Source organism: Oncorhynchus clarkii, unplaced genomic scaffold (genome assembly GCF_045791955.1).
Source record: "Oncorhynchus clarkii lewisi isolate Uvic-CL-2024 unplaced genomic scaffold, UVic_Ocla_1.0 unplaced_contig_14044_pilon_pilon, whole genome shotgun sequence".
NCBI classification, from domain to species: Eukaryota; Metazoa; Chordata; class Actinopteri; order Salmoniformes; family Salmonidae; genus Oncorhynchus; species Oncorhynchus clarkii.
Genome location: NW_027260910.1, coordinates 28,341 through 51,993, shown reverse-complemented (window position 1 = coordinate 51,993; position 23,653 = coordinate 28,341). Strand labels below are relative to the sequence as shown.

Genomic DNA, 23,653 nt, shown 5'->3' with positions numbered 1-23,653 from the left:
CTGATATTAACTGACTGATATTAACTGACTGATATTATTTGACTGATATTAACTGACTGATATTAACTGACTGATATTAACTGACTGATATTAACTGACTGATATTAACTGACTGATATTATTTGACTGATATTAACTGACTGATTTTACTGATATTAACTGACTGATATTAACTGACTGATATTAACTGACTTATATTAACTGACTGATATTAACTGACTGATATTAACTGACTGATATTAACTGACGGATATCAACTGACTGATATTAACTGACTTATATTAACTGACTGATATTAACTGACTGATATTAACTGACTGATATTAACTGACTGATATTATCTGACTGATATTATTTGACTGATATCAACTGACTGATTTTACTGATATTAACTGACTGATATTAACTGACTGATATTAACTGACTGATATTATTTGACTGATATTAACTGACTGATTTGACTGATATTAACTGACTGATATTAACTGACTGATATTAACTGACTGATATTAACTGACGGATATTAACTGTCGGATATTAACTGACTGATATTAACTGACTGATATTAACTGACGGATATTATTTCATAGAACAAAACGTATAAGATCACCTAAACCTGTCATAACCTCATACCTTACTTTCGGCATGTATCTCAAAACCCAATTCCCTCCCCATTAATTTTCCCTACAGGCAGAAAAAACCAGAGGTAACTAAATTCTAGTTTTTAGGACTAAAGACTGTTGAGCTCTATTATGTACAGTTGAAGTCGAAAGTTTGCATACACTTAAGTTGGAGTCATTAAAACTCGTTTTTCATCCACTCCACAAATTTCTTGTTAAAAACTATAGTTTTGGCAAGTCGGTTTCGGACATCTACTTGTGCATGACACAGGTAATTTTTCAAACAATTGTTTACAAACAGATAATTTCACTTATAATTCACTGTATCACAATTCCAGTGGGTCAGAAGTTTACATACACTAAGTTGACTGTGTCTTCAAACAGCTTGGAAAATTCCAGAAAATGATGGCATGGCTTTAGAAGATTCAAATAGGCTAATTGACATCATTTGAGTCAATTGGAGGTGTACCTGTGGATGTATTTCAAGGCCTACCTTCAAACTCAGTGCCTCTTTGCTTGACATCATTGGAAAATCAAAATAAATCAGCCAAGACCTCAGAAAAAAAATGTAGAACTACTTGGGAGCAATTTGCAAACGCCAGAAGATGCCACGTTCATCTGTACAAACAATAGAATGCAAGTATAAACACCATGGGACCACGCAGCCGTCATACCGCTCAGGAAGGAGACGTGTTCAGTCTCCTAGAGATTAACGTACTTTGGTGCGAAAAGTGCAAATCAATCCCAGAACAACAGCAAAGGACCTTGTGAAGATGCTGGAGGAAACACGTACAAAGGTATCTATATCCACAGTAAAACAGGTCCTATATAAACAACCTGAAAGGCCGCTCAGCAAGGAAGAAACCACTGCTCCACAAAAAGCCAGACTATGGTTTGCAACTGCACATGGGGACAAAGATCATACTTTTTGGAGAAATGTCCTCTAGTCTGATGAAAAAAAAATAGAACTGTTTGGCCATAATGACCATCGTTATGTTTGAAGGGAAAAGGTGGAGGCTTGCAAGCCGAAGAACATCATCCCAACCGTGAAGCACAGGGGTGGCAGATTCATGTTGTGGGGGTGCTTTGCTGCAAGAGGGACTGGTGCACTTCACAAAATAGATTGCTTCATGAGGAAGGAAAATGATGTGGATATATTGAAGCAACATCTCAAGACATCAGTCTTGAGGAAGAAAGTTAAAGCTTGGTCGCAAATGGGTCTTCCAAATGGACAATGACCTTAAGCATACTTCCAAAGTTGTGGCAAAATTACTTAAGGACAACAAAGTCAAGGTATTGGAGTGGCCATCACAAAGCCCTGACGTAAATCCTATAGAAAATGTGTGGGCAGAACTGAAAAATGTGTGTACCAGCAAGGAGGCCTACAAACCTGACTCAGTTACACCAGCTCTGTCAGGAGGAATGGGCCAAAATTCACCCAACTTATTGTGGGAGGCTTGTGGGAGGCTACACAAAACATTTGACCCAAGTTAAAGGCAATTTAAAGGCTACCAAATACTAATTGAGTGTATTAAACTTCTGACCCACTGGGAATGTGATGAAAGAAATAAAAGCTGAAATATATCACTCTCTATTAATATCCAGATTTCTGATTTCAACTGTACACTCTCAGTATTCTACAGTATTCTACATTCAAGCAAAAGAGACAGGTCTTACTTACCAATCATCATCATAGATCAAAATATATTTATTTTCCTCATTGTTAATATTATGTGCAACAATCCTTTTACATCAGATAAACCAAACACCTCAGTGTCAGTCAGTCCCTCTGGTGAAATAGTGGAGGGCAGTTCAGTGACTCTGACCTGCAGCAGTGATGCCAACCCACCTGTGCAGAATTACACCTGGTACAAGAAGAACGTTACCTCACCAAAAGCATCAGGACAGAGTTACAGCATCACTAACATCATCTCTGAGGACAGAGGAGAATACTACAGAGAGGCTGAGAGTATATATGGACGTCTCATCTCTTCTTCTGTGTTTGTGTATGTTCAGTGTAAGTACACCTAATTTTCATATATTCATTGATAATCACACAGGTCAACAACCATAAATAATCATGAACAATGTTACACAGTTATCATACCATAAGATACAATTTGTAGGTCTCTATTTCAATAAATATTGTTTCATTTTCTTCTTTCCTGTTTCCCCATTCATATCTCCATCTCCGTATTCAACACACACTGGCCTGTGTCCAGCTCTCCAGACTCCAGTGTTTCTCTGGGTTCCTGTGGTTGGGCTGAGGCTTTCCTGACTGTTGGAGCTCTCCTCGTTACCATCTCCTGCACGCTGAAGAGGTCAGTGTTCCCTAGCCAGGTTTACATGTGATATATATCAACTTCCACTAGAGGTCACTAGAGAGCAAAACTGACTCTGTCCCTCTTAGCAGTAGATCCATAGGAGGAAGGGATGCCACAGCAGACACACAGGTGATAATATCAGTTAAAATTCCACCCCCACACCTGGTAACTTGAATTTACTGTGCCATAATAGTCTCTTTTCGATAATGTTCACTGTCACCTTGGCACAGCTCTCTCTCTCTCTCTCTTTCTATCTCCATATTGTCCATCCTGACCCTATCAGTGACTCTGAAAATGAGAACCAAGGGCCCTGACTATGATACACTGGCAATAAGTATGTTTTATTGTATTAATGTATGTGTTTATTTTGTATATAGTATTTATATGTGTGTGTGAGAGTGTGTGAGAGGGAGAGAGAGAGAGAGTAAGGAGGAGGAGAGATAGAGAGAGAGTAAGGAGGAGAGAGATTAAGGAGGAGAGAGAGAGATAGAGGAGGAAGAGAAGAGAGAGAGTAAGGAGGAGGAGAGAGAGGACAGAGAGATAGTAAGTAGGAGGAGAGAGAGAGTAAGGCAGAAGAGGAGGAGGAGAGAGAGTGTAAGGAGGCGCGAGAGAGAGAGACAGACAGATACAGGAGGAGGAGGAGAGAGATGGACACAGAAAGTAGAAGTGAGAGAGAATGTTGTAGAGCAGTGTGTAACGTGCTCATACTGTGTTTCCTGTGTCACTGTCTCTCTCTCAGAGTGTGAGGGACTCGCCCAGTGACACATTCACAGCTCTTCAGAGAGATGCTCAGCACTCTGTTTATCAGACCATCCAGGGGAGAAAACCACCACTAAACCTGGACTGAAGAGAACCACCACAGAAACTGGATTGAAGACAACTAACATATTGCTATGATATCTAGAATGTTTTCCCGAAAATTTGCTTTAGAGAGATAGCTCACCCAAATTACAAAATGGCACAGACTGCTTACAGGTCAAGGAAACCAATGGACATGGTATGACAGCAATCCATGCTTTGGTTTGGTTTCCCTTGGCACTGTTTCCACTTGCTAATGTTTTAGCATTTGTTGCACAAATCCCATTCAAGCCATGCGACCAATATTAGCATTTTCGCGTATCTTTGAAGCTCAACAAAGTCACTTATAGAGGATTTGAACATGATGTGCTATTGTTAATATGTGAAATACTAATATCGGTCCCATGACTTGAATGGGATTTTTGCTACAAAGGCTATAATGTTATGCAAATGTAGGAGTGTTCGACATTGTAGCTGACTTCATAGGCGAGTCGAGATCTACAAATCACCTTGCTTGATGAATAACTACTCAATATTATTTATAGATCATTCAGTCAGTCACAATTTACCCATGATACATCACAGTTTTGATGCTCTCAAACAATGTCTGTGTGACTGCGGAAGGAAGCCCTCTGCATAAGCTTCTTGGTCCCTGACATAGAGTTGGGTAGAGGGTACATTTTTGCACCTTTGTCATGATGGCTTCTGTGACAGAATGAGCAGCATCATTGAGGGCTATCTCCGTTTTAAAGTAGTTAATGTCTTCTTCAACTTCCACAAGTTAAATGACAGTCGGTAAATCAGCTGAAATGGTGTATTCAATGGCTTTGAAGCAATTGTGCCAACTATTTAACTCTATTGTCCCTGACTAGTTCAAAGTTGGCCAACCACAGACCTCAAACCTCCAACCTCACACTCAGTGTCTATTTATATAGACTGATAGTAAGTTCACTTACAACACATCTCCCCTTCACTCTGTAAGTATGCTTGACGATATCTTACAATATTTATATTTTACAATTTGTTTGTAACCATGAACACCTAAATCCTGTTATGCGCATGGTGATGCTATTGTAATGTATGTTTTGTTTTTCTGTTATGTACAGTACATTTTGTAGATGTATTTTTGCATATTAATCTGATACAGTATTGTACATGTTGTTTCACATACAATACTTTAGCATGCTATTTTAAGGTCTCTGAGAGTAATAGATTGTTATGAGGCGTTTTTTAAAATGGCCTAAAGTAGGAGTAATAGTGATTAGGTGGATGCTTCATAAGAGCTTTAGGAGTAATATTAACACGAGACACAGTGATGGTGGGTTGTGTTTATGAGTAGTATTAACATGAAACACTGTTACGAATCCCTTTTGGCCCGACAGTCTAGGGGGGATGGTAATGAGACGCGTAACATAACTCATGCAAATTATAATTGTGACAAAGTAAAAGTGTGAACGAAATAACCAGGACAACTGAAATCTACCGTCAAACTCAAGGTTTATTAATAAACACACAGTAATGGGGGGGAGCAGGAAAAGGGGCTGAGCTGGACCCAAGGAAAGAAACAAATATGCAAAAACACCCCTAAGCTAGACTAGCCTACTTTAACAACAGCTAACTAACTAACCAAAAATACAGTGGGTGGTCCGCCCAGTTCTAACTAGTGTTTTTAACAAAGTTTACCTACGGGTAGTGTATGCCCATGGGCGACTTGTCTTGGTTTCCCCTTTTCCCACCAGCAAACACCATAAGCAAAAACAATACTCACAGGAGATGACAAAGGGATATGGAGGTGCTCAAACAAAAGAGAGGTTAAGACACAACGAGAGTGTGAAACACAGAGATCTACATACATGGCATTTACAAAGAGATTGAGCTACTGAAATCTATGAAGAACAGAGATCTACCAACATGGCATTTACAAAGAGATTGAGCTCCAGAGCAAACAAATGATGGGGTTTTTAAACCATGGGGAAGGAACTGTGATAGGGTAGGAAACAGGAGGAGGTGTGTCTTCTGATTGATGATTGGATTGTTGACTGATTGGGGAGTGATGATTTTCACCTGTGAGGGGAGACGGAGAGAAAAGAAACACACACACACAGGATACACACACAGGATACTTGTATCCGTAACAAACACAGTGATGGTGGGTTGTGTTTAGGAGTAGTATTAACACGAGACACAGTGATGGTGGGTTGTGTTTAGAAGTAGTATTAACATGAGACACAGTGATGGTGGATTGTGTTTAGGAGTAGTATTAACATGAGACACAGTGATGGTGGGTTGTGTTTAGGAGTAGTATTAACATGAGACACAGTGATGGTGGGTTGTGTTTAGGAGTAGTATTAACATGAGACACAGTGATGGTGGGTTGTGTTTAGGAGTAGTATTAACATGAGACACAGTGATGGTGGATTGTGTTTAGGAGTAGTATTAACATGAGACACAGTGATGGTGGGTTGTGTTTAGGAGTAGTATTAACATGAGACACAGTGATGGTGGGTTGTGTTTAGGAGTAGTATTAACATGAGACACCGTGATGGTGGGTTGTGTTTAGGAGTAGTGTTAACATGAGACACAGTGGTGGTGGGTTGTGTTTAGGAGTAGTATCAACATCAGACACAGTGACGGTGGGTTGTGTTTTTGGAGTAGTATTAACATGAGACACAGTGATGGTGGGTTGTGTTTAGGAGTAGTATTAACACGAGACACAGTGATGGTGGGTTGTGTTTAGGAGTATTATTAACATGAGACACAGTGATGGTGGGTTGTGTTTAGGAGTAGTATAAACATGAGACACAGTGATGGTGGGTTGTGTTTAGGAGTAGTATTAACATGAGACACAGTGATGGTGGGTTGTGTTTAGGGGTAGTATTAACATGAGACACAGTGATGGTGGGTTGTGTTTAGGAGTAGTATTAACATGAGACACATTGATGGTGGGTTGTGTTTAGGAGTAGTATTAACATGAGACACATTGATGGCGGGTTGTGTCACGCCCTGACCATAGTTTGCTTTGTATGTTTCTATGTTTTGTTTGGTCAGGGTGTGATCTGAGTGGGCATTCTATGTTGTGTGTCTAGTTTGTCTGTTTCTGTGTTTGGCCTGATATGGTTCTCAATCAGAGGCAGGTGTTAGTCGTTGTCTCTGATTTTGAACCATATTTAGGTAGCCTGTTCTGTCATTGTGGGTTGTGGGTGATTGTCTATGTTAGTTGCCTGTGTCAGCACAGTTCGTATATAGCTTCACGTTCGTTGTTTGTTTATTATTTTGTATATTTTGTTCAGTGTTCTCTGTTTATTAAATTCACGATGAACACATACCACGCTGCATTTTGGTCCTCCGATCCTTCCAACTACTCCTCCTCAGACGAGGAGGACGACGATCGTGACAGAATCACCCACCAACCAAGGACCAAGCGGCGTGGTAATGGGCAGCAGAAGCAGCAGCAGGAGAATCAACGATACTTGGAGAGATGGACTTGGGAGGTGATTCTGGACGGCAAAGGACCCTGGACTCAGCCAGGGGAATATTGCCGTCCCAAAGCAGAGCTGGAGGCAGCGAGAGCAGAGAGGCGCCGGTATGAGGAGGCAGCACAGCGGCGCGATTGGAAGCCCGAGAGTCAGCCCCAAAAATGTATTGGGGGGTGGCATAGGGAGAGTGTGGCAGAGTCAGGAGTCAGACCTGAGCCAACTCCCCCTGTTTACCGTAAGGAGCCAAGGAGGGAACCAGAGCCGGTCAAGGCGGTGTTGGAGGTGAGCGAAGCAGAGACAGTGAAGGAGTTAATGGGGAGATTGGAGGAGAGAGTAATGAGGGAGGTGCTGTGTTGGTGAATGAGGCACAACATCCGCCCGACGGAGCGTGTCGGGGAGTTGATGTCACCTGGGTCAGCTCTCCATACTCGTCCTGAGGTGCGTGCTAGTCATCTGGTGAAGACTGTGCCAGCCTCACGCACCAGGCCTCCTGTGCATCTTCCTAGCCCTGCACGTCCTGTGCCAGCTCGGCGTTACAGTTCTCCGAGCCGTGCTTACCGTGGAGGGCATTGTACTGGTCAGGCACTGTGTTATGCGGTGGAACGCACGGTGTCCCCAGTACGCGTGCTTAGCCCGGTGCGCTACATCCCAGCTCCCCACATCTGCCAGGCTAGGGTATAGATCCAGCCAGGGCGGATGGTGCCAGCCCTGCTCTCAAGATCTCCAGTGCACCTTCACTGTCCGGTCTATCCAGTGCCACCTCCACGAACCAGCCCTCCTGTGGCAGCCCCCCGCACCAGGCTGTCTCTCCGTCGTTTGCCTACAGGTGCTCCCGCCTGTCCAGCATTGCTAGAGTCTCCCGCCTCTCCAGAGCTGCCAGAGTCTTCCATCTCTCCAGAGCGGCCAGAGTCTCCCGTCTCTCCAGAGCTGCCAGACTCTCCCGTCTGTCCAGAGCTGCTAAAGTCTCCCGTCTGTCCTGAGCCGCCAGAGTCTCCCGTCTTTCCTGAGCCGCCAGAGTCTCCCGTCTTTCCTGAGCCGCCAGAGTCTCCCGTCTGTCCTGAGCCGCCAGAGTCTACCGTCTGTCCTGAGCCGCCAGAGCCGCCAGTCTGTCCTGAGCCGCCAGAGCCGCCAGTCTGTCCTGAGCCGCCAGAGCCGCCAGTCTGTCCTGAGCCGCCAGAGCCGCCAGTCTGTCCTGAGCCGCCAGTCTGTCCTGAGCCGCCAGTCTGTCCTGAACCGCCAGAGCCGCCAGTCAGCCAGGAGCCGCCAGAGCCGCCAGTCAGCCAGGTGACTCCAGAGCCGCCAGTCAGCCAGGAGCTTCTAGAGCCGCCAGCCAGCCAGGAGCTGCCAAAGCCGTCAGCCAGCCAGGAGCTGCCAGAGCCATCAGTCAGCCAGGAGCTGCCAGAGCCATCAGACAGCCAGGAGCTGCCAGAGCCGTCAGCTAGCCAGGAGCTTCTAGAGCCGCCAGCCAGCCAGGAGCTGCCAAAGCCCTCAGCCAGCCAGGAGCTGCCAGAGCCATCAGTCAGCCAGGAGCTGCAAGAGCCATCAGACAGCCAGGAGCTGCCAGAGCCGTCAGCTAGCCAGGAGCTGCTAGAGCCGTCAGCCAGCCAGGAGCTGCCAGAGCCATCAGTCAGCCAGGAGCTGCCAGAGCCATCAGACAGCCAGGAGCTGCCAGAGCCGTCAGCTAGCCAGGAGCTTCTAGAGCCGCCAGCCAGCCAGGAGCTGCCAAAGCCGTCAGCCAGCCAGGAGCTGCCAGAGCCATCAGTCAGCCAGGAGCTGCAAGAGCCATCAGACAGCCAGGAGCTGCCAGAGCCGTCAGCTAGCCAGGAGCTGCTAGAGCCGTCAGCCAGCCAGGAGCTGCCAGAGCCGTCAGCCAGCCAGGAGCTGCCAGAGCCGTCAGTCCGTCCGGAGCTGCCCTTCAGTCCAGAGCTGTCCTTCAGTCCCGAGCTGCCCTTCAGTCCGCCCTTCAGTCCGGGGCTGCCCATCAGTCCGGAGCTGCCCCTCAGTCCTGAGCTGCCCCTCAGTCCGGAGCTGCCCCTCAGTCCGGAGCTGCCCCTCAGTCCGGAGCTGCCCCTCAGTCCGGAGCTGCCCCTCAGTCCGGAGCTGCCCCTCAGTCCAAAGCTGCCCCTCCGTCCGCTCAAAGGACGCTACTAAGTTGGACTAAGACTATGGTGGAGTGGGGGCCACGTCCAGAGCCGCCACCGCGGACAGATGCCCACCCAGACCCTCCCCTATAGGTTCAGGGTTTGCGGCCGGGGTACTGTCACGCCCTGACCATAGTTTGCTTTGTATGTTTGTATGTTTTGTTTGGTCAGGGTGTGATCTGAGTGGGCATTCTATGTTGGATGTCTAGTTTGTCTGTTTCTGTGTTTGGCCTGATATGGTTCTCAATCAGAGGCAGGTGTTAGTCGTTGTCTCTGATTGGGATCCATATTTAGGTAGCCTGTTTTGTCATTGTGGGTTGTGGGTGATTGTCTATGTTAGTTGCTTGTGTCAGCACAGTTCTTATATAGCTTCACGTTCGTTGTTCGTTTATTATTTTGTATATTTTGTTCAGTGTTCTCTGTTTATTAAATTCACGATGAACACATACCACGCTGCATTTTGGTCCTCCGATCCTTCCAACTACTCCTCCTCAGACGAGGAGGACGACGATCGTGACAGAATCACCCACCAACCAAGGACCAAGCGGCGTGGTAATGGGCAGCAGAAGCAGCAGCAGGAGAATCAACGATACTTGGAGAGATGGACTTGGGAGGTGATTCTGGACGGCAAAGGACCCTGGACTCAGCCATTGGAATATTGCCGTCCAAAAGCAGAGCTGGAGGCAGCGAGAGCAGAGAGGCGCCGGTATGAGGAGGCAGCACAGCGGCGCGATTGGAAGCCCGAGAGTCAGCCCCAAAAATGTATTGGGGGGTGGCATAGGGAGAGTGTGGCAGAGTCAGGAGTCAGACCTGAGCCAACTCCCCCTGTTTACCGTAAGGAGCCAAGGAGGGAACCAGAGCCGGTCAGGGCGGTGTTGGAGGTGAGCGAAGCAGAGACAGTGAAGGAGTTAATGGGGAGATTGGAGGAGAGAGTAATGAGGGAGGTGCTGTGTTGGTGAATGAGGCACAACATCCGCCCGACGGAGCGTGTCGGGGAGTTGATGTCACCTGGGTCAGCTCTCCATACTCGTCCTGAGGTGCGTGCTAGTCATCTGGTGAAGACTGTGCCAGCCTCACGCACCAGGCCTAATGTGCGTCTTCCTAGCCCTGCACGTCCTGTGCCAGCTCGGCGTTACAGTTCTCCGAGCCGTGCTTACCGTGGAGGGCATTGTACTGGTCAGGCACCGTGTTATGCGGTGGAACGCACGGTGTCCCCAGTACGCGTGCTTAGCCCATTGCGCTACATCCCAGCTCCCCACATCTGCCAGGCTAGGGTATAGATCCAGCCAGGGCGGATGGTGCCAGCCCTGCTCTCAAGATCTCCAGTGCACCTTCACTGTCCGGTCTATCCAGTGCCACCTCCACGAACCAGCCCTCCTGTGGCAGCCCCCCGCACCAGGCTGTCTCTCCGTCGTTTGCCTACAGGTGCTCCCGCCTGTCCAGCATTGCTAGAGTCTCCCGTCTCTCCAGAGCTGCCAGAGTCTCCCATCTCTCCAGAGCTGCCAGAGTCTCCCGTCTCTCCAGAGCTGCCAGACTCTCCCGTCTGTCCAGAGCTGCTAAAGTCTCCCGTCTGTCCAGAGCTGTTAGAGTCTCCCGTCTGTCCTGAGCCGCCAGAGTCTCCCGTCTTTCCTGAGCCGCCAGAGTCTCACGTCTTTCCTGAGCCGCCAGAGTCTCCCGTCTGTCCTGAGCCGCCAGAGTCTCCCGTCTGTCCTGAGCCGCCAGAGTCTACCGTCTGTCCTGAGCCGCCAGAGCCGCCAGTCTGTCCTGAGCCGCCAGAGCCGCCAGTCTGTCCTGAGCCGCCAGTCTGTCCTGAGCCGCCAGTCTGTCCTAAACCGCCAGAGCCGCCAGTCAGCCAGGAGCCGCCAGAGCCGCCAGTCAGCCAGGTGCCTCCAGAGCCGCCAGTCAGCCAGGAGCTTCTAGAGCCGCCAGCCAGCCAGGAGCTGCCAAAGCCGTCAGCCAGCCAGGAGCTGCCAGAGCCATCAGTCAGCCAGGAGCTGCCAGAGCCATCAGACAGCCAGGAGCTGCCAGAGCCGTCAGCTAGCCAGGAGCTGCCAGAGCCGTCAGTCAGCCAGGAGCTGCCAGAGCCATCAGTCAGCCAGGAGCTGCCAGAGCCATCAGACAGCCAGGAGATGCCAAAACCGTCAACCAGCCAGGAGCTGCCAGAGCCGTCAGCCAGCCAGGAGCTGCCAGAGCCGTCAGTCCGTCCGGAGCTGCCCTTCAGTCCAGAGCTGTCCTTCAGTCCGGAGCTGCCCTTCAGTCCGCCCTTCAGTCCGGGGCTGCCCATCAGTCCGGAGCTGCCCCTCAGTCCTGAGCTGCCCCTCAGTCCGGAGCTGCCCCTCAGTCCGGAGCTGCCCCTCAGTCCGGAGCTGCCCCTCAGTCCGGAGCTGCCCCTCAGTCCAAAGCTGCCCCTCCGTCCGCTCAAAGGACGCTACTAAGTTGGACTAAGACTATGGTGGAGTGGGGGCCACGTCCAGAGCCGCCACCGCGGACAGATGCCCACCCAGACCCTCCCCTATAGGTTCAGGGTTTGCGGCCGGGGTACTGTCACGCCCTGACCATAGTTTGCTTTGTATGTTTGTATGTTTTGTTTGGTCAGGGTGTGATCTGAGTGGGCATTCTATGTTGGATGTCTAGTTTGTCTGTTTCTGTGTTTGGCCTGATATGGTTCTCAATCAGAGGCAGGTGTTAGTCGTTGTCTCTGATTGGGATCCATATTTAGGTAGCCTGTTTTGTCATTGTGGGTTGTGGGTGATTGTCTATGTTAGTTGCTTGTGTCAGCACAGTTCTTATATAGCTTCACGTTCGTTGTTCGTTTATTATTTTGTATATTTTGTTCAGTGTTCTCTGTTTTTTTAATTCACGATGAACACATACAACGTGGCATTTTGGTCCTCCGATCCTTCCAACTACTTCTCCTCAGACAAGGAGGACGACGATCGTAACAGGTTGTGTTTAGGAGTAGTATTAACATGAGACACAGTGACACAACGAATAAATACACAGTGAATAACAAATAACAGTAACAAGTAAAAAATAACATGTCTATTTACCAGTACCTAGTTGATGTGCAGGGGTACATGGTAATTGAGGTAGCTATGTACATACATATAAGGCTGCTTGTATGTGACCTTTTAATGTGTCTTCTACATTTAACCCAACCCCTGAATCAGAGCAGTGTGGGCAGCTGCCTTAATCAACCTAATCGGCCCCGGGGATCAGTTGTGGCTAGGGGTTAACTGCCTTGCTTAAGGGAATAGACAATATTTTGACAGTTTTGGAAACTTGAGTGTTTTCTATCCTATTCTGACAATTATATGCATATTCTAGTTTCTGGGGCTGAGAAATAGGCAGTTTGAAATGGGTACGTTTTTTAGCAAAAAACTAAAATAATGCTGCAAAAGGTTAACCCCTAGGCAAACTGCCGCCCCATAGGTAGGAGCAAAGTGACAAGGCATCAGGATAGATAATAGACTAAGATGTAGCAGCAGCTTATGTGGAGCAGCAGCATTTATAGTGTGAGTGAAAGTGTGTGTCTGTGTGTGTGTGCATGTGTGTGTGTGCGTGTGGTGTCAGTATGTGTGCTCATGTTAAGTGTGTTGGCATATGTCTGACTGTATCACACAGTCGTCCGGAACATCTGGTGCTCTCATGCATGTTTCAGTGTTGCTTGCGTCGAAGCGAGCATAGAAGGCATTTACGGTAGCTCGTCTGGTAGGCTTTTGTCACTGGGCAGCTCGCGGCTGGATTTCCCTTTGGAATCCATGATAGTTTGCAAGCCCTGCCACATCCTTCAAGCTTCAGAGCAAGCATAGTAGGATTCAACCTTAGTCCTGTATTGACGCTTTGCCGGTTTGATTGCTCATCAGAGGTCATAGCGAGATTTCTTATAAGTGTCAGGATTACTGTCCCGCTACTTGAAATAGGCAGCTCTAGCCTTTAGCTCCGGACTGAGGGACAGCTCGGGACTAAGGGACAGCTCGGGACTGAGGGGTAGCTCTGGACTGAGGGGTAGCTCGGGACTGAGGGGTACATCGGGACTGAGGGGTAGCTCGGGACTGAGGGGTAGCTCAAGACTGAGGGGTAGCTCAGAACTGAGAGGAAGCTCAGGACTGAGGGATAGCTCAAGACTGAGAGGACGCTCAGGACTGAGAAGAAGCTCAGGCAGGTTGATGAGTCTGGCAGATCCTGGCTGACTGGCGGCTCTGGCAGATCCTGGCTGACTGGCGGCTCTGGCAGATCCTGGCTGACTGGCGGATCCTGGCTGAATGGCAGATCCTGGCTGAATGGTGGATCCTGGCTGAATGGCGGATCCTGGCTGAATGGCGGCTCTGGCGGATCCTGGCAGACTGGCGGCTCTGGCGGATCCTGGCAGACTGGCGGATCCTGGCAGACTGGCGGATCTGGCTGCTCCGTGCTGACTGGCAGCTCTGGCGGCTCCTTGCAGACTGGCAGCTCTGGCGGCTCCTTGCAGACTGGCAGCTCTGGCAGCTCCTTGCAGACTGGCAGCTCTGGCAGCTCCTTGCAGACTGGCAGCTCCTTGCCAGTCTGAACAGGTGGGAGACTCCGGCAGCGCTGAAGAGGAGGCAGGCTCTGGCAGCGCTGGATAGGCGACGCGCACTGTAGGCCTGATGCGTGGTGCTGGCACTGGTGGTACTGGGCCGAGGACACGCACAGGAAGCCTGGTGCCATGTAAGCCAGCCCAAGGAGACGCACTGGAGACCATATGCGTAGAGCCGGCTTCATGACACTTGGCTCGATGCCCAGTCTAGCCCGGCCGATACGCGGAGCTGGTATGTACCGCACCGGGCTATGCACCCGCACTGGGAACACTGTGCGCTCCACAGCATAACACGGTGCCTGCCCGGTCTCTCTAGCCCCCCGGTAAGCACAGGAAGTTGGCGCAGGTCTCCTACCTGGCTTCACCATGCTCCCTGTGTGCCCCCCCAATACATTTTTGGGGCTGACTCTCGGGCTTCCTTCCACGCCGCCGTGTTCGTTTCTCCAACTCCATTCTCCTATAACCTTCCTCGCACTGCTCCAGCGAATCCCAGGCGGGCTCCGGCACTCTCCCTGGGTCGACCGCCCACCTGTCTATTTCCTCCCAAGTCGTATAGTCCATACTTCGCTGCTCCTGCTGCCGCTGCCTGTCACCACGCCGCTTGGTCCTGTTGTGTTGGGTGATTCTGTTAAGGTGTTCTTCCTTCGAAGGCGAGGCGGACCAAAACGCAGCGTGGTTATCTTGATACATCTTTAATAAAGATAATAACGAACAATACAAAACACTAAACGTGACGTGAAAAACCAAAACAGCCCTATCTGGTGCAAACAAACACAGAGACAGGAACAATCACCCACGAAACACTCAAAGAATATGGCTGCCTAAATATGGTTCCCAATCAGAGACAACGATAAACACCTGCCTCTGATTGAGAACCACTCCAGGCAACCATAGACTTTTCTAGACAACTGTACTACACCACAATCCCATGACCTACAAAAAAAAACTAGACAAAACACACCATATAAATGACCCATGTCACACCCTGGCCTGACCAAAATAATTAAGAAAACACAAAATACTAAGACCAGGGCGTGACACGCCCTCTGTTTGAGCCAGGTGTTTAAGTAGGCTAAACTAGGTAGCTAAGTTTTTTTTTAAATACAACCAAATATTGCTCTCTCTTTCTTTCTCTCTCTCTCTCTCTCTCTCTCTCTCACTATCTCTCTCTCTCTCTCTCTTGCTTATTATTAATTTTGGAAGAAATTCATTTGTTCAAAACTGTTCAACTATTGTCTTTCTCTCTCTTTGAGTCAACCACTCACCACATTTTATGTACTGCATCGCTTGATTGGGTGGATTACATGTCAGTTCATGATGCAAGAGCTCTGATAGGATGGAGGACGTCCTCCGGAAGCTGTCATAGTTACTGTGTAAGTTTATGGAAAGGAGTGAGAATAATGAGCCTCCTAGATTTGAACCATAGTGCTACACTACAGAGTACTGCTGAGGCTACTGGAGACCTTCATTGCAAAATAGTGTGTTTTAATCAATTATTTGGACACATGAGAATAGATTTAGTTTTGTTAAAATGTATAACTTTTTTCATGTTTTGCTATTTTTATTTATATGAAATTCACTTAGGAGGATGGTCCTCCCTTGGCTCCAATGGGGTGTGTGTGTGTGTGTGTGTGTGTGTGTGTGTGTGTGTGTGTGTGTGTGTGTGTGTGTGTGTGTGTGTGTGTGTGTGTGTGTGTGTGTGTGTGTGTGTGTGTGTGTGTGTGTGTGTGTCACTTGCTGTTTAGCCTCATAGCTTCGGGATAGGAAATATCCTTGAACTTGGTGGTCAGTGTTTAGCTTGCCGAGCCGCAGAGAGTTCCTATATTTGGGCTCCTGAGAATAAAACAGCTTCTGACCAATCAATTTAGAAATATGTGTTTACAGTACTACAGATATGTTCAATAACTGATTGTTGTTGTTGATGATGTTGATGATGACTTTATTGTATCCATTAGGAATCCGGTGGAGTTATTCACCAGCTATAGAGTGTTGTTGTTGTTGTTTATGTTTCAGAGACTGCAGGGTGGGAGATGCAACAATGGCCTTGAGAACAGCAGGAAGTGTGTTGGTGGTCTTCCTCTGGTCTTTAGCAGGTATGGTCTTTCTCTGGTCTGTAGCAGGTATGGTCTTTCTCTGGTCTGTAGCAGGTATGGTCTTTCTCTGGTCTGTAGCAGGTATGGTCTTTCTCTGGTCTGTAGCAGGTATGGTCTTTCTCTGGTCTGTGACAGGTATAGTCTTTCTCTGGTCTGTAGCAGGTATGGTCTTTCTCTGGTCTGTAGCAGGTATGGTCTTTCTCTGGTCTGTAGCAGGTATGGTCTTTCTCTGGTCTGTAGCAGGTATGGTCTTTCTCTGGTCTGTAGCAGGTATGGTCTTTCTCTGGTCTGTAGCAGGTATGGTCTTTCTCTGGTCTGTAGCGGGTATAGTCTTTTTCTGGTCTGTAGCAGGTATGGTCTTTCTCTGGTCTGTAGCAGGTATAGTCTTTCTCTGGTCTGTAGCAGGTATGGTCTTTCTCTGGTCTGTAGCAGGTATAGTCTTTCTCTGGTCTGTAGCAGGTATGGTCTTTCTCTGGTCTGTGACAGGTATGGTCTTTCTCTGGTCTGTAGCAGGTATGGTCTTTCTCTGGTCTGTAGCAGGTATGGTCTTTCTCTGGTCTGTAGCAGGTATGGTCTTTCTCTGGTCTGTAGCAGGTATGGTCTTTCTCTGGTCTGTAGCAGGTATGGTCTTTCTCTGGTCTGTGACAGGTATAGTCTTTCTCTGGTCTGTAGCAGGTATGGTCTTTCTCTGGTCTGTAGCAGGTATGGTCTTTCTCTGGTCTGTAGCAGGTATGGTCTTTCTCAGGTCTGTAGCAGGTATGGTCTTTCTCTGGTCTGTAGCAGGTATGGTCTTTCTCTGGTCTGTAGCAGGTATGGTCTTTCTCTGGTCTGTAGCAGGTATAGTCTTTTTCTGGTCTGTAGCAGGTATGGTCTTTCTCTGGTCTGTAGCAGGTATGGTCTTTCTCTGGTCTGTAGCAGGTATAGTCTTTCTCTGGTCTGTAGCAGGTATGGTCTTTCTCTGGTCTGTGACAGGTATGGTCTTTCTCTGGTCTGTAGCAGGTATGGTCTTTCTCTGGTCTGTAGCAGGTATGGTCTTTCTCTGGTCTGTAGCAGGTATGGTCTTTCTCTGGTCTGTAGCAGGTATGGTCTTTCTCTGGTCTGTAGCAGGTATGGTCTTTCTCTGGTCTGTAGCAGGTATGGTCTTTCTCTGGTCTGTAGCAGGTATGGTCTTTCTCTGGTCTGTAGCAGGTATGGTCTTTCTCTGGTCTGTAGCAGGTATGGTCTTTCTCTGGTCTGTAGCAGGTATGGTCTTTCTCTGGTCTGTAGCAGGTATGGTCTTTCTCTGGTCTGTAGCAGGTATGGTCTTTCTCTGGTCTGTAGCAGGTATGGTCTTTCTCTGGTCTGTAGCAGGTATGGTCTTTCTCTGGTCTGTAGCAGGTATGGTCTTTCTCTGGTCTGTAGCAGGTATGGTCTTTCTCTGGTCTGTAGCAGGTATGGTCTTTCTCTGGTCTGTAGCAGGTATGGTCTTTCTCTGGTCTGTAGCAGGTATGGTCTTTCTCTGGTCTGTAGCAGGTATGGTCTTTCTCTGGTCTGTAGCAGGTATGGTCTTTCTCTGGTCTGTAGCAGGTATGGTCTTTCTCTGGTCTGTAGCAGGTATGGTCTTTCTCTGGTCTGTAGCAGGTATGGTCTTTCTCTGGTCTGTAGCAGGTATGGTCTTTCTCTGGTCTGTAGCAGGTATGGTCTTTCTCTGGTCTGTAGCAGGTATGGTCTTTCTCTGGTCTGTAGCAGGTATGGTCTTTCTCTGGTCTGTAGCAGGTATGGTCTTTCTCTGGTCTGTAGCAGGTATGGTCTTTCTCTGGTCTGTAGCAGGTATGGTCTTTCTCTGGTCTGTAGCAGGTATGGTCTTTCTCTGGTCTGTAGCAGGTATGGTCTTTCTCTGGTCTGTAGCAGGTATGGTCTTTCTCTGGTCTGTAGCAGGTATGGTCTTTCTCTGGTCTGTAGCAGGTATGGTCTTTCTCTGGTCTGTAGCAGGTATAGTCTTTCTCTGGTCTGTAGCAGGTATGGTCTTTCTCTGGTCTGTAGCAGGTATGGTCTTTCTCTGGTCTGTAGCAGGTATGGTCTTTCTCTGGTCTGTAGCAGGTATGGTCTTTCTCTGGTCTGTAGCAGGTATAGTCTTTCTCTGGTCTGTAGCAGGTATGGTCTTTCTCTGGTCTGTAGCAGGTATGGTCTTTCTCTGGTCTGTAGCAGGTATGGTCTTTCTCTGGTCTGTAGCAGGTATGGTCTTTCTCTGGTCTGTAGCAGGTATGGTCTTTCTCTGGTCTGTAGCAGGTATGGTCTTTCTCTGGTCTGTAGCAGGTATGGTCTTTCTCTGGTCTGTAGCAGGTATGGTCTTTCTCTGGTCTGTAGCAGGTATGGTCTTTCTCTGGTCTGTAGCAGGTATAGTCTTTCTCTGGTCTGTAGCAGGTATGGTCTTTCTCTGGTCTGTAGCAGGTATGGTCTTTCTCTGGTCTGTAGCAGGTATGGTCTTTCTCTGGTCTGTAGCAGGTATGGTCTTTCTCTGGTCTGTAGCAGGTATGGTCTTTCTCTGGTCTGTAGCAGGTATGGTCTTTCTCTGGTCTGTAGCAGGTATGGTCTTTCTCTGGTCTGTAGCAGGTATAGTCTTTCTTATATTTGAGTTCTCTGTTTGTCAATCTACAGACATTTCTAAAAGGATATGAATCATAATGTAATTCTGGTGTGTTCTGTTAGGAGTCTCCACTTCACTTTAAATAGTTATCTTTCACACCTCACTGAGGGATGCTTTTCTATGTTTTCTATTCACACTCAGCAACTACGGCAGCAAAGTCTGGAAAAATGTTACTGTCAGTGTGAGCCAATAGACCTTGCCTTAATTCTGATTCCATTGTTTTGTGTGACTGTGTTTCAGTGGTACTGGGTCAGAATGGCTGGAGTGTGACTTACACCACTCAGAGTATCTGTACCGTGAATGGCTCAACAGTAGAGCTGACCTGCTCTTACACATATCCCAGTGGCTATACAATCACAACAACCTTCTGGTTCACTAAAATATATGCTGAGGATAATTATGTGAGTCTGAAGGATGACCCAGACTACAAAGGACGTGTGACGTACCGTAAGGATAAAGAGAATGGTCACACCCTGACAATCACAGACCTGAAAGAGAGTGACTCAGCTACGTACTTGTTCAGATTTACAGATCAGACTGGAACATGGAGGTATACTGGTGAACCTGGAGTCACTCTGTCTGTCACAGGTACAGTTACATTCAATATAGTTAAACTGTTGAATTCCATTTAGTTCAGGACAATTGTCTTGGTTTGTATTTATGTCTGTATAACATAGGATTTCTTCCATCTTTGTGTTAGAGTGTTAAGTCAGTGATAAAGGGATTTACAGTGATATTGTTTTTCTCCAGGTCTTCAGGTGAAGGTGACTGATGGACATCAGGATAAGACACTGACCTGTAGCACCACCTGTACTCTGACTGACAATCCCACCTACATCTGGTACAAGAACGGACAACATCTAGATGAGAGCACCTCCCCCCAGTACAAAGAACCAGTCTCCAGTAACTATGAAGACAGTTACTCCTGTGCTGTAAAAGGCCATGAGGATCTCCTCTCTCCTGCAGTGTGTAAGTGTGAATCTAATATGGAATCTAATACAGCAAGTATACAGAATGATTGTACTACGTCCTGTTGGTCTCACTGTATAATTTGATGGGGCTTTTATGAAAATAACTGAAAATACTGTATAATGTACTTATGTGATTCCATTATGTTTTAGGTGTCCAGGGTCAGGACTGCAACACAGTGACTTACACCAAGAGGACAATCTGTGCCTTGAAGGGGTCATCAGTGGACATATCCTGTACTTATTTCAGTCTTTATAACATCACATCATCACTCTGGTTTAGTCCTAAACAGAGATCTAGGTGGAGGGATGAGTTGATGCCTGAGGACCTAACCACAGACCCAGGGTATGCAGGTCGTGTGGAGTATGTTGGAGAGAAGGAGAGAGGTCGCTCCACCCTGAGAATCACAGATCTGAGAGAGGAGGACTCTGCTGAGTACAAGTTCATATTCAACACACAAACCTCAGGATGGGGACACAGCTTCCCTGGAACAACTCTGACTGTCACAGGTAACACTGGATCATGTTTATTCAGAATATCTGGAGGAAAGTTTTCTGGCTCACCTGGTTCCCTGACTGTCATAGGTAATCTGTCACTAATCTCACATCTATGACACATATCAAGATAGCTGTAATGTGAGTGTTGTTTTGTATGAATGCTAATGAGAATGTTGTGTTTTAATCTGTTTTATTGATTCTATGGAACTCAGGACTTCCTGGAAAACAGTGGAAATTATTACAGAGTTGACTGTCCTGTCTAAATATATCAAATGAATGACCGTAATTACCTAATTGAAGGGCAGTCATGCGGACACTGCAGTGTTATGTAACAGGGAAAAAACCAAATATAATATTTCACATAATAGGACATATATAGGAGGAGAATAATGATTTGGTTCCTTTGACTCTAGATGTTGTGTTGGAGATGGATCCTACATCTGTGTCAGAGGGGGAGAGAGTCACACTGAGATGTAGAACCAACTGTACACTGGACCCCATCACAGCCTTCAGTAGGTATAAGAATGGACAGCCTATACCAAACAGCAACACCTCCTCTCCTGTCTACATCCTATTCTCAGTCAGCAGTGAGGATACAGGCAGATACTCCTGTTCTGTAGAAGAACATGAGGATCCCCCCTCTGCTGAAGAGACTCTCACTGTCACATGTAAGTACATTGGGGATTTTAATGTCCAGTTTGATATACTGACAATGTTGATACTTGAATTTAGAATAGATTATTTCACACATAAATATATTTATCAATACATATTTTAGTGGGTAACATCCTGTCACTCCCTGGCCATAGAGAGCCCTCAGTTCTCTATGGTGTTTAGGTCAGAGCGTGACTAGGGGGGTGTTCTAGTCATTTATTTTCTATGTGGCTGGTTTGTGTGGTTCCCTATTAGAGGCACCTGGTCATCGTTGCCTCTAATTGGGGATCATTTTTAGGAAGCCCTTTCTCCCATCTGCTTTGTGGGATATTGTTTTTGAGTGAGTTCATGTTGCACCTCAGTACTGTTGGTCGTTGTTAGTTTCTTGGTTTATTTTAAGTTTCACTAAAAATAAAGATGTAGAACTCCAATCATGCTGTGCCTTGGTCCGTCTCTCCACACGATCGTGACTCATCCATTTCCCTGAATGTGCATTACCACAATGTCATCATTATTTTTAGTGATTCTGTTTCACATTTTCTTTTGCTCTGAATTAATAATTTATAAATTATTTCAACTAAACACAAATGTTGCTATAAATAAATACAATGCATTTTACACCAGATGGTCCATGGAACACCTCAGTGTCAGTCAGTCCCTCTGGTGAAATAGTGAAGGGCAGTTCAGTGACTCTGACCTGCAGCAGTGATGCCAACCCACCTGTGGACAAATACACCTGGTACAAGAAGAACGTAACCTCACCAAAAGCATCAGGACAGAGTTACAGCATCACTAACATCATCTCTGAGGACAGAGGAGAATATTACTGTGAGGCCCAGAATGGAAGAGGATCTATGAACTCTACAGCTCTGATGATCATTGTAGCAGGTAAAGTTACATCTTCAATACTTCAATACAAAATGATGTTCAATAAGAAATGATGTTTCAAGGTATCTTCTTCTAGTTTGCCTCATTACACTTTGGTTTATATATACATAGGCTTCTATATACAAGTATTGCATTAATGTCCTGTATTGCTGTATATTCATTTTCACTTCATAATAACCTGTACTCATATCATCTATATTATATTTTAGAGAAACAAACCTCAGTTCTAACTGCAGCTGTAGGAATCATAGTGGTTGTTCTGGGTGTCATACTGGCTTCATGTCTCTCTGGACTCATGTGGTTCAGGTGAGTGAAAATGCATATTTTAAAGATTATTTCACTTTATTATCTTCATTACTTTATTAATATATTCATTCACTCATTAATTTACAAAACAGGAAGAAGGTCTCCAAAACCACCTCTGACACAAGACACACAGCAGGCAATGGACAGGTGAGTCTGTTGAAACAGATGTAAGATTGTCTTTATTGCATTGTGCGACATTTCCGCTCTTCATGCTGTCTGTCCCCAGGTCTATTTATATTGTCTGTTCTCTCTCTCCATCAGGGAGACTCTAGTCCAGTGTATGACAACATCTCAGGCATGGCCTTCACCCCTTCTGCAGCACAGACAGCGGCCACCGTCGACCAAGATGACATTCACTTCGCCAGCGTCCACGTCTCTCACTCCAAAAACCAGGAAGTGCCTCTGTACTCCACCGTCCAGCTGCTTCAACCCCAGAAACAGGATGAGGATGCCCAGTACGCTGCTGTGAATTTCAACCTCCCCAGTGCTGCCACCTGGTGAGCATATTCTGCCATTACAACAACATAGAGTCTATACTATGTAGAACATGTGAACACACAGACAGCATCAAGGCCATTCATATGCTGCTGCTTATTGGAGGAGAGGACAATGATGTCATTAAAATAAGCAAAACAGTTGACCCCTAGTGACCCCTCATTGCTACCTGATAACTCCCTTCATCACTATCTGAGGGTTGAAGGAGAAATCTTCATGTCAAGTGACATTTCATTGAACTCTATGGTGAACTCTAGGGGCATACTATGGTGTGACAGTGAACACTTTGAAAAGTCGCAGTTTTAATGTCTAAAAGGTTCCAGGGCCATTCTTCAGGCCAAATGGCATTTCCTGAAACTACAAACTCAACAATTTACATCTCAAGACAGTTACTATGACATGTCTATAATGAAGGAGTGATGTGATGATGGTTTTGAGTAACTGTTCTGCTTGCATTCCAATGGCACCCTATTCCCTATTTAGTTCACTACTGGTCTAATGTAGTGCATGCAAAAAGGGAGTAGGGTGCCATTTGGGACTCACATCCATTTAACATCTGTTTCTTTCTCCAGGTCCACGGTGGAACAAGCAGCAGAGGAGGATCCCTCTGTTCTCTACAGTAAAGTCAATAAACCCAGAACCAAGAAGACCTGAACACAACAACCCCAAAACCAAGAAGACCTGAACACAACAAACCCAAAACCAAGAAGACCTGAACACAACAAACCCAGTACCAAGAAGACCTGAACACAACAAACCCAAAACCAAGAAGACCTGAACAGAACAAACCCAGAACCAAGAAGACCTGATAAACCCAGAACCAAGAAGACCTGAACACAACAAACCCAGAACCAAGAAGACCTGAAAACAACAAACCCAAAACCAAGAAGACTTGGACACAATAAACCCTGACTAGGTTACTTTCACAATGTGTCAGTCACTAAAATCACACTTCTTGTTTCTATGCACAGCTACGACAGTAAGTTGACTCACTGTACAAGACCTCCCCCCCCTTCACAACCGTAAGTACGGTTGGCGAGATCATTAAATATAGATGTATTTATTTATTTTTTGACACTTTGTGAATATGGACCCTGGACTGTTTTAATGTATCAGGTGGAGTTATTCACCAGCTATAGAGTGAGTTGTTGTTTATGTTTCTAAGAATGCAGGGTGGGAGATGCAACAATGTCCTTGAGAACAGCAGG

General features: G+C 46.7%; 1 protein-coding gene across 1 annotated transcript in view; it reads left to right on the top strand.

Moving 5' to 3' along the window:
- LOC139402203 (uncharacterized) overlaps positions 1–23,099 on the top strand; it is a 71,721-nt gene extending 48,622 nt beyond the window's left edge. The window contains exons 13-31 of the mRNA XM_071146309.1: positions 691–706; positions 2,377–2,626; positions 2,843–2,941; positions 7,158–7,574; positions 7,973–8,187; positions 8,603–9,346; positions 10,032–10,240; positions 11,405–11,771; positions 13,831–13,978; positions 15,931–16,010; positions 18,877–19,224; positions 19,387–19,605; positions 19,758–20,114; positions 20,516–20,770; positions 21,381–21,644; positions 21,854–21,950; positions 22,043–22,097; positions 22,212–22,447; positions 23,018–23,099. Coding sequence (XP_071002410.1) covers positions 691–706; positions 2,377–2,626; positions 2,843–2,941; positions 7,158–7,574; positions 7,973–8,187; positions 8,603–9,346; positions 10,032–10,240; positions 11,405–11,771; positions 13,831–13,978; positions 15,931–16,010; positions 18,877–19,224; positions 19,387–19,605; positions 19,758–20,114; positions 20,516–20,770; positions 21,381–21,644; positions 21,854–21,950; positions 22,043–22,097; positions 22,212–22,447; positions 23,018–23,099 — 4,458 coding nt within the window. The remainder of the gene's footprint in view (positions 1–690; positions 707–2,376; positions 2,627–2,842; positions 2,942–7,157; positions 7,575–7,972; positions 8,188–8,602; positions 9,347–10,031; positions 10,241–11,404; positions 11,772–13,830; positions 13,979–15,930; positions 16,011–18,876; positions 19,225–19,386; positions 19,606–19,757; positions 20,115–20,515; positions 20,771–21,380; positions 21,645–21,853; positions 21,951–22,042; positions 22,098–22,211; positions 22,448–23,017) is intronic.
- Positions 23,100–23,653: the final 554 nt, after the last annotated feature.